We start from the raw sequence: 10,159 nt of genomic DNA, 5'->3' as shown, positions 1-10,159 counted from the left end.
CATTCCGTCCCGGAACGCACATTTTCAAAATAGAATACTGACTAGCATTAATATCTGCAAACATATTATGGTATTTTTATGCTTTTATAGAGTCATAAACGTACATAAAGCACCTTTAAAAATAGATATCATCATATATACACCAAATATATAACACACTTTTGTATACCTAAATATTAGGTACATTATTGGTATAAATAGTATGCTTAGAGTATCTGTTCTTAGCTTACCAACATGGTGACACCATGCACTTGACATGAGGAGTATTTGTCAAGACAGGGTTTATTTGCATAACGCATTTAAGAGTATACATATTTGAAAGTGGCTTTACAGATTAAGATGTTAAGGCAAAGCTGTTCAGTGCGAACAGGCCCGAGATGAGCAGGAAAAATACTACAAAATTGCAAAAACTGGAGAGACGCTGAGCCTCGCGATGTGTACGCGCCGCCATCTTGGTCAACATACATACCAAGTATCACACAATGTATCACACAATGATACATATTATGTATCATTGCCCTGAAAATGACCCAATTGCATCTGCAATTGTATCAAGAAATCTGGGCAATAGAATTCAATTAATTCGAAACCTTTCTGTCCTACTTTTGCATGTTTTTCTTAATGCAATTTTTCTTTCTCTTCAAGCCTTTCAGCATTTACACACTTTAAAGCCCTGTACTTAACCGTGGCTGACATAATGGACCGTTTCGTAAACCTAGGAGAGGAGGTAAATCTGACTTTGCTATGACAATCTGGCCCTTCTGAATCAGCTACTGTTTTGTTATTAGTTTAAGTATTTGCTATTGACTGTTCAAATGCAGAGTTTTTGCACATCGTGTGTGTGAGCGAGCATGAGAGAGAGAGAGAGAGAGAGGAGGGGGGGGGCTTGTGTACTGCAAACACATACCAGCTTCATCACTGTGTCTGTCACGAGACTTTGTTCCCCTTTCGGGCTCTGTCTTTACATTTATTTTGAAAGATGAGGCTCGCGATTATGGTAAGGGGCGTTACATTTCCGACGAGTGCTTGCGGTGTTCGGCCAGTCACAATGCACTGGGTCAGCTGGCCAATCAGAGCTGACTGCGCTTGTCGGAAAGAGGGACTTTGTAGAAAACAAAGCGTTTGAGAGAGGCGGGGCATAGAGGACCTACAATAATGTACAGTATTTGAAAAATAATGTGTTTTTTGAACATTAAAGCATGTCAACATATTCTGTTACACCAAATACACAAAATAATGATCTTTAAAAAAGCATCATATGACCCCTTTAAGATCAAGGTTTTTCTGGCTGTTCCAGCTTGTGTGCATTCGTAAGTAAACAAAAATGTGTTCTTTTAACTTTACGGTGGGACTACAGTCGCCATATTGAATGTTTCGATTTTTACCCACTAATGTTCATACAAATAGATCCTTTCAAGTATAACGCTACATGCTAAACAATTAGCACACTCTGTGGATTGGAAATAAATGCAATTTCTGCCCTCTCAACATGCAAGAGGATGAAAATGTCATGAGCATTTGCCAAAAAAGTGGTCCTGTATTACTAAACACCACAGGGCACTTCAAATATTTGCCTTCTGGCTGCTCTAAATAGTGTGATATCACTACTGTGCTATGATAGTGCGAACTGGCATAAAAAATTATAAACCATAGTAAAATTGCACAAAAATGCCCTATAAACCATGTAACAGCATGCAAAACAAAAAACACTCAGAGCACTTTAGTAACCACATTGCAACACCCTCACAGCTACTGAATAACATACAACTGTACCATCCACAGAAAATTTGAAAATCTAGTTTGTTTAATATTTTTGTAATAAAAGCATCACTTTGAGGGATTGTTCACCCAAAAATACTCATCCTCACGTCGTTCCAAATCTGTATGACTTTGTTTCTTCTGCAGAACACAAAGGAAGATATTGTGAATAATGTTGGTAACCAAAGAGTTGATGGTCTTTATATGAACAAAAAATACAGTGGAACTCAATGGGAACCGAAACGGTTTGATTATCAACAAACAAGGGTGAGTAAATAATAATGGAATTTGTATTTTTTGGTGAACTATGCTTTTAATTGAGTGTTAAATTACCTAAAGCACAGAGTTTCCTATGACATTTACAATTGAAAAGAGAAAAGGCTACAAGAATATCTTTAAGAGTTACTACAGATTAAAATTTAGTCACTCCCTCTGTTGAAAAGCCACAGATTACAGCGAGCGTGTCTGCCAGCAAACAGCTCCAGCACAATCCCATCATTCCCTCTGTTTGAACTGTGAAAGATTTCAGCTTGAGTTTAATCCCAGGCCTAATCTGTAATATCCTCCTGCCAACTCAAAAACAAATACAGCCTGACAATTTAGTGCTTTAGTAGGTGTGGTAAACTAGAAATTAGACTGTTAGAAAAGACAAAACATTGTAAAATAACAGATGTCACAGCTTTTGAGAATAAAGCCCAAAAATATCTAAATCAAATCTCACAAAATCGGTCAAGAACATGTCCAGGTCATATTTCAACCCAAAATCAAAAGAAAGATGTAAGAAATTATATTTTGCCTAAAGGAAAATGAAAAAGCCACTCAACACAAAAGCTGCATTAGTTCCACAGCATTTGTCATTCAAAATCAAACCTTTATTATCATGAACACAGTAGAGGGAATGCAAAACATACTCTTGATTGTCCCTTCTCATTTCATTCAGAGGTTTGCCTTCATATTCACGTAAAGCCACATTTAAGATTTTATTTTGTGCACTTTGAAACACAATCATCTGCATACAACATGTCTCAATACATATGGTCTTTACAAGCAGTTTTTTTTTGCTTCATAGTTGCTACAAATGCAATGGCAGTTCCTTTAAGTCTTTGTCATTCTTAGAACCTTCATTTGACAGGAGGATTTTAATACAGAAATATGTTTGCTCTGATAGTCCGATATGAAATTTGTCCCTGTGAAAAGACTGAATAGTAACAGATATTTGTCTCTTTCTTTCTCATGACTTTTCTCTTGATGCAAACTATCTTTCTGACTTGATAACCACAATCTGGCAGTGTGTTTATTGGGAGGGATGTGTCCAATATGGATGATATTCTTGCCATCTGGAAGCACTTCTCTAAAGTCAAGTTACTTAGAACTGAACAAGGCTGATTGACCGCAAGTTGGTCATGTGATCTGGGCAATTTAATTATTTATGTATTCTGGGTGCAAGTTGCCTTTTGAAACCTGTCCTAGAAACAGCCAGTGAGAATTTTCATCCTTGGCTGTAATACCGCAAAATACTGGTCTGAGATCAGCAACAAAGGGCAAATGAATCCCCAGGACTCAATTACTCGAAATTCCAAGTGTAGTCTTTGATAATTTCCTCAGTCATATTTGTGTGAATATGACAGCCAAATCCAAAATTGGCATTCTTAGGTCTGAAACACTCTATGCAAGTACAGAAATGCAGATTTGAAGGCTTGAATGATGCATTTCAATTGTGCAGTTCCAAACAAACTCTCAAGGAGGCAACAGGCACTGCGTTATGTATTACGCAATGAATTTGATCTGGTTTCGCTAGAAGCATTTGCGTTCACATACTTGCATGGAGTATGTTTCTGGCCTTACTCAAAGATTATTTAAACAGTATTAGTGTATACTAAATATGGTGCAGTTCACCACTTACAAAAGTGAAAGAAAAAAATATTTCCAACTGAACCTTGAATAAACAGAAAACAAAATAAATATACGCTGCATTCGCAAAATAATGCAACCCAACAAACTTCACAACAATCTTCCAAGATAAAATATAAGGCCTAGGATTTTCAGGGACGTCCTCTAAAGCGAAAAATTAGTGATTCATAACAAATTGAAAATTATGTTTGTATTAATATGTATAAATTGTAAGAAAGTATAATACGTGGAAAAATGTGGGTATAAATCGTGATGCTTGCATAGTCAAAAATGACAGACGAATGAGAAATTGTGTGGTTTGGCTATCATTGGGATCAGTTTTACAGGGTGCTCCAGTAACATCGTTGTTGTGTAAACACGCCCCAATTGTGCTATTATGTCTTTGGACCACACCGATCTCTGTGGTTAACAGTCAGTTGATAGGCCAATATAAAAACTAACATCAAAAGCCAAACTTGACACGCCAACATACAGTTTAAAAAAAGCCAAACTGCCGCACTTCTATTGCCATCAGCTCTCATTCTACAGCCGGAAAGGTATCATAGACAAAATGCAATGAAAATCCTTTGGATAGTCTGGTGAAACGTTACTGCATAAGTATTTGGGCTTCTTAGTGTGTGTCCCAGCATCTATTGTTAGGGGTTAGTGGAGTGTCCGTTCACTTTGTTCCTTCAATCTGTTAGAGCAGCATGACTAAACTAAACATGAAAACAAGTGAAGTTTCATAACACTGTTTATCTCAGTTATTAGAGCAAGAGGTAGGGATTCACATATACCCAAAAAAAAAAAAAATGCAGGTATAGTAGGTTAGAAACCACAGTGCGCATATACTGTATGCAAAAAAATAAATACATACTACAGACTGTACATACATCGGGAATTAAAGAACCGTTAGAAAATAGCTATGTCTGAATGCATAATTCCAGTACGTTTATAGGGAGACTTGGCAAGACAAACAGGTTAACACATAACAGTTCTGACATGTTAGTTTGCTAACTGTGTGTGTACGTTCACGGCACTTACTATTATTCTTGTGTGCCAGCACACAATCAGTTTTTAGATGCCAGAAAGGCATCGCTACTTTAAGTACAATTCTATGCTCACACTCTACAATCCCTTAAGAGGGTACCGGAAGGTAAAATTCAAAAGTTCAGAGGTACATTTCCATTGTCTATGTCTGGTGTCCGTGTCCGAAACAGTTGTGTTAGCGAGAAGACAGTTGAAATGAGAACAGTACACTGCTTGGCTAAGAGCCTGACACCTTCGCCCTCTCTCGCTGTCTCTACAGCACCTACAAACTCCTTATATAGGTCCACGATCTCCTCAAGCTTCCTCAGGGCCTCATCTGCATCAATATCCCCATGACAGCCTCCGCAGTCCGAACAAGGAACTCGCATGCAGGTTGAGGTAAGTTGCACTAGAGCTCCAAAGCTGTTTCCGAGGGACAGAAGAGCATCATCAGGTGCCCATCCAACCCGTGTGGCTCTCTGACATCCTGACGCCAATCTCCGTGCCTCCGCCTGAACCAGGCATCTCTCTGTCTCTGAAAGCGAATTCCCATTCACATTGCCGTTTTCGCATTCCCCCTTGTGGGTTGGAGGGTATACTGCAGAAGGTCCTTTCTTCAAAACCATAAGTAGTTCATCAATATCTCGCTGCAAACAGGCATAGCTCTCTTTAAGCCCTGCACCTTTCTGACCAGTAACATAACGGTGGCCTTGCAAAAAATGGAGCGGATTATTCATTGGTCCACAGTCTAGAGGCAGAGATTCCAGAGGTCTGGGAGGGACTAGGAGTGGACTGAGTTCTGAGGATGAAGGTAGGGGACGAGGGGAATCTCTGAGTAGGGAGAGAACATTTGGTGAGGGACCAGAGAGGGTTGCAGGGGATGGAACCGGGGTGGGTTGTGGTGGTTTACTTATCCGGTTTCGACGGGAGAACTCGTAAACAGTCAGATCATCATCAAAGCTGCAGTTGTCCTCTGTATCGCCGCTGAAACAGTTGGCATAGACTGTATGGCAGCCACATGCATCACGATGGAAAGGACTTGTGGAGGATAGAGAGGACGCATTGTCAAGTTGAATCTCTGAAGGGTTACCTTTGTGTGACTGAGGCTGTTCGGACTTGCAGGTCCCAAAATGCCTGTGCAACTCGGTAGCTTCTGTGGAAAATTTCTGCCTCAGGTCAGGATGGCTTGACGATGTTGGAGGTTTCCCGTTAGTGTCTTTAACAGGAGTTGGGGTCACTTCCTCAGGTCCATCTTTTAGCTTTACAATGACTACTTCAGCATCTTTCTCTTTCCAGTTAATCAAAGATGGCACTGAAGTGGCCTTGGGCGATACCTTCTTGGAATCATGATTCACATCTGTTGCAATGGTTGCTATATTGCCTGTTGATGAAATAGTGTTGCTGAGTGCTACTGTCCCCAAGATCTCTTGGGAACGGGTGAGGTACCAGGGCATATCCTGAATTTTTCCCCGCAAGGCTGTGGCAGACAGACGTCCGGACGAGCCTGTTCTGCTGGAGAAGCTAGTCCCTGTTTGAGCTAAATCTTCAGGAACAATATTTACAGATTGAACTGAAGGAGAAGGTAAGGGAGATGGAGATGGGGTAGGAGTGGTTGAAGCACTTGTAGGTTTGACTGTAGAGCTTTCAGCCTTTAGTTCAGTTCTTAAGTTCTCATGACTTAGAGAAACACCCTTACTCAGTGTAGAGAGTGGGGAGGTACTGGTACCATTTCTCTGAGACCAGGGGTGTAGAGAAAGACCATTGGGGGGAACTTTTGTCTTTTCCTCAGGCTTTTGTGACTGGGCATTAACTGCCTTTGAGGATGGCTGTAAACCAATGAATGATGGCTTGGGAGGTATTGGAGGCTTTGTGTTCATCTGGGGCACTTTATTTTCTGATTGTCTGGTTTCAAGAGAGTCTGATGACTGTTGTTGTAGAGGACTCTTGCTGTCTGCTGTTATTTTCCCAAATTCAGTTGGTCCTTTGGCATTTGTTGGCTCTTTTTGATTTGGCTTAATATCTTGACTATCAAGTCTCTCAAGATCCACATGATTTGGAGTAGTCTCTTTATTTAGACTGTCTGAAACCTGGTCAGTTATTCCATTTTGTGGTCTCAGACCATTTTGAACAGTCTCTGGGTCTACTAAGGTTTGTTGGGGAAAGGTAGCTTGGCGTACAGCTGTTATTAATGAGGAAGACAATGGTGGTCCAGGCCCTGTGACTGGTTTAAACTCCATGGTGTCTGGCTCCATCTCTAGAAGCTGCGATGATAAGTGTGGATTTCGGCCAGGGATGTCTCCATTGCAGTGCTGGGCTTTCTGTCCCGTGGAGTGGTTAGCAGAGAAAGATTTAGGTTCCACAGGTGTAGGTTTAGGGAGAAAAATCAGTGAAGGCTGATGGACCTCCAATTCACGGTTTTTAGTCTCAGGGATTGCAGGGGTTAAATGGTTGGCAAGAGAAGCTTTTTTTTTTAGGGTCTCTGGTGTGGCGCTGTCCTTCTCTTTGCGGTCTCTGGATTCTGGAGCTTTTTTGTTGTCCACACTAACCTTAATGTCACTAAAAGAAGGATGTTTGTTCTCAGAATCTGAGCTTTTCTCTGCAAAAGAGTAAGAGGCAAGAGAGACGTGTACATAAGTTGAAAAAATAAAAAAACCTAGATATTTAACATTTTAAAAGAATATTCAGGGATCAATATGTTTAATGTAACAATGTTTTTTTGTTTTTTTTTAATCTATTTTTGGCATTTTTGCCTTTTATTAGGATAGGACAGTATATACTGACAAGAAACAAAGTGGGAGAGAGAGAGGGGGGTACAGGATTGGGAAAGGACTGCAAGCCGGGACTTGAACTCAGGTCGCCCACAGCGCAACGGCGCTATATGTCGGCGCGCTGCCCATGAGGCTATCGTTATCGACATATGTAACAATGTTGATTACCTTACCACTTAATACCTTCAAACACTAATTCCTCAGTTTTAAAATTGCAGTAAGGCACTTACAATGCAAGTAAACAGGCCAGTGCAACTTCTTACTTATTGCTTACTAACCATGTGCAAATTTATATCCTATATTTCCAACTTGTCATGACCACCTAAAGGCAGTAAACCCTGCTACTCTGACATGCAGAAAGATACAAGAAATATGATTTTGTGTAAAACAAGTGCAAAAATATGTTACAGATGAAATAACACACGTTTTAAAGAAGTGATTTTACAAAAAAAAAAAAAAAACTTTACATTTCTGCTTTTAAACCCTCAAAGTGCACAGTCATGTTTGCTTTATTTAAAGTGCTTTACTTTAATAGGGATTTTAGCTAGTTTTTTGGGAGACCTGTCGAAAAAAGTTTTTATGGTAATGGACTTTATGCTATAAATGTTGATAGAGCTTAACTTGTATTGAACCTGGAACATTCTTCTACGGAATGCACAAATGTTTTGTGGTAAAAATAGATGGTTCACTGACCTGCGAGGCCTTGCTCTGTGATGGGAGGGGTAAATCGATCTTGGGCATCAAAAAATTCATCCTCAGATTCTGAACAACTGTCTCTGGAGTCCTTTGCTATTTCAGGGACATTTGAGGGCACAGCTCTCATCAGCACAGATTGTGCTATTAATTTTGAATATGGCCCCTGTTGTTTAGCTTCATTTATCTTTTTCTGTGGGAAGCTTTTTCCCTCTTGTCTACATGCTGGATGGTTGTGAATCCTGGTGAAGATTGCCTGAAAGTTCACTCCTGCTAATTTAGCATTTATGCTGTTAGGGGTACAAGAGGCTAACACAGCCTCAAATTCTGCTGACATGGTAGAAATGCAACCGTCTTTTCCACCGTCTCCTCCTTCATCATCCTCATCATCCTCACTCAAAGCATCGTCGCTGGCCGCAGGTGGGCTTGGCAAGCTGTCAGACATTTGAGAGAGCTCAGAGAAGCACAGACCTGAGTGATTATCGAAGGTCAGTTCTGAAGGTCGTCTGAGTTTGTTTGAACTGCCGCTCTCATCAAAACGCTCTGGCACCTCCAGGAGGTAAGGATGGTGGACATCCAGACTTGAGGCACCAGAACTGGGTTTCTCTTCCAGAGACATGTCCATATGGCCAAGCCCACCAATGGCTGCCTTAATACTCTCCTCCAGTGCATTTAGCGAGTTACTAGACAAACTGGAGAAGCTGCTGTTGACTCGAGGGTCTGTGTACCAACCGGTCTCCAAAAGGGAATCCATTATCATGGCGTAATCCTCATCTCCAACAGACTCTCTCTTGCTTGCCTCATCTCCTTCATCTTCTAAAAAGGGATGCGTTACAATCACTCTAACCTTTTCTGCCTCTGCTTCACTTTTCCCCTCGGCTTCCTCTCCTTCCTCTGTGCCATCATTTGTATGAGTAGACATAGTGTCCTCTGACAGCTGAGTGTCCAGCAGTCCCTCCATGGCGTAGTCATCCTCTGAACTGTCTTCTGAATCGCTCCCACACCGAGAAACATACCCTACACAAAACACATTAAACATCATTTATGCAGCATTTAGTATAATATAATGTACAAGTGACTTTTTTCCTAAGTGATTTAATCTGTTTAAAAATACAACTAATTATTGATGTTATAACTGAAATCTTACAAAAAGGCATTTCTTGATATTCTTGGAAGAACTATGTATACACAAAGGTACATAATTTTCAGTATATTTCAAAATACCATAGTCAAAATACCATAGTCAGAGCAACATCAATCACTTGTAGTGTGGGCAGGGTGTTAGGAGAAAAAAGTTGTTATGCCACATATGTAATGACTCAACCTTCCCTAATCTCCTACCTTCTTCTGCCGGAATGCGTCGCATTTTAGGTCTGGGTCCCCAGCGAAACACATTGATATTGGGGTCAACCAGCAGTTTGCAGTATCCAGCCAGGAGGCAGGCCAGATCTTTAGCTGCTGCCGATTCCATTAACAGGGCTATTGGCTGGAAGTTGCAGGATAAAGAGATTGTCAGATGGAGAGAGAAAGAGAAGAAGAGAGAGAGGAAAAACATATTTCCATGCCTGGGTGTTTATCCACACCTGGATGTCCCGAAGGTACAGTTTCAGCATTTTAACTGTGTTTATTTTAATCTGTTGGTAGACGTGTACACACCTGGATGTCCTGCAGGTAAATCTTGAGCATGCTGACTCTGTCGGACTCTGAGAGTACCTCTATTCGGGTGATGTAGTGGAAGTCTATGATGGTGGAGATCATGTTGAGCTGGTGGTTTAGTATTTGGCTGATCCCATATCTGGCTCCCACCAGCAAAGTCACCAGTGACTCCCTGTCCTGCAACTGTAACACACACATGTCCTTCAATCTGACTCAGTCTTACCAAGGAAATACATAAACATATAAAGAATATAAACAGGATTTTTAAAATGGTCCCATGTGAATCTTATGAGTCAGTTCTTATTATGAATTAGTCTCAGGCGTTACTTCATTTCAAGGTTTATTTTTATGCCATTGCAAGAGAT

General features: G+C 40.6%; 1 protein-coding gene across 3 annotated transcripts in view; it reads right to left on the bottom strand.

The window, feature by feature from the left end:
- Positions 1 to 2,566: 2,566 nt before the first annotated feature.
- The window catches only part of LOC107589119 (FERM and PDZ domain-containing protein 1-like), a 35,450-nt gene continuing 27,857 nt past the window's right edge, over positions 2,567 to 10,159 (bottom strand). For all 3 annotated transcript variants that reach the window (XM_016277469.1, XM_016277470.1, XM_016277471.1), the window contains 4 exons: positions 9,795 to 9,977; positions 9,480 to 9,624; positions 8,139 to 9,155; positions 2,567 to 7,273 (listed from right to left, as the gene is read on the bottom strand). In XM_016277469.1, coding sequence (XP_016132955.1) covers positions 4,812 to 7,273; positions 8,139 to 9,155; positions 9,480 to 9,624; positions 9,795 to 9,977 — 3,807 coding nt within the window. In that variant the 3' untranslated portion in view covers positions 2,567 to 4,811. The remainder of the gene's footprint in view (positions 7,274 to 8,138; positions 9,156 to 9,479; positions 9,625 to 9,794; positions 9,978 to 10,159) is intronic.

This window comes from Sinocyclocheilus grahami, unplaced genomic scaffold, assembly GCF_001515645.1.
Source record: "Sinocyclocheilus grahami isolate Dianchi unplaced genomic scaffold, SAMN03320097.WGS_v1.1 scaffold112.1, whole genome shotgun sequence".
Classification (NCBI taxonomy): domain Eukaryota; kingdom Metazoa; phylum Chordata; class Actinopteri; order Cypriniformes; family Cyprinidae; genus Sinocyclocheilus; species Sinocyclocheilus grahami.
The sequence above is the reverse complement of the archived record's forward strand: the minus strand, read 5'-3'. Positions and strand labels throughout refer to the sequence as shown.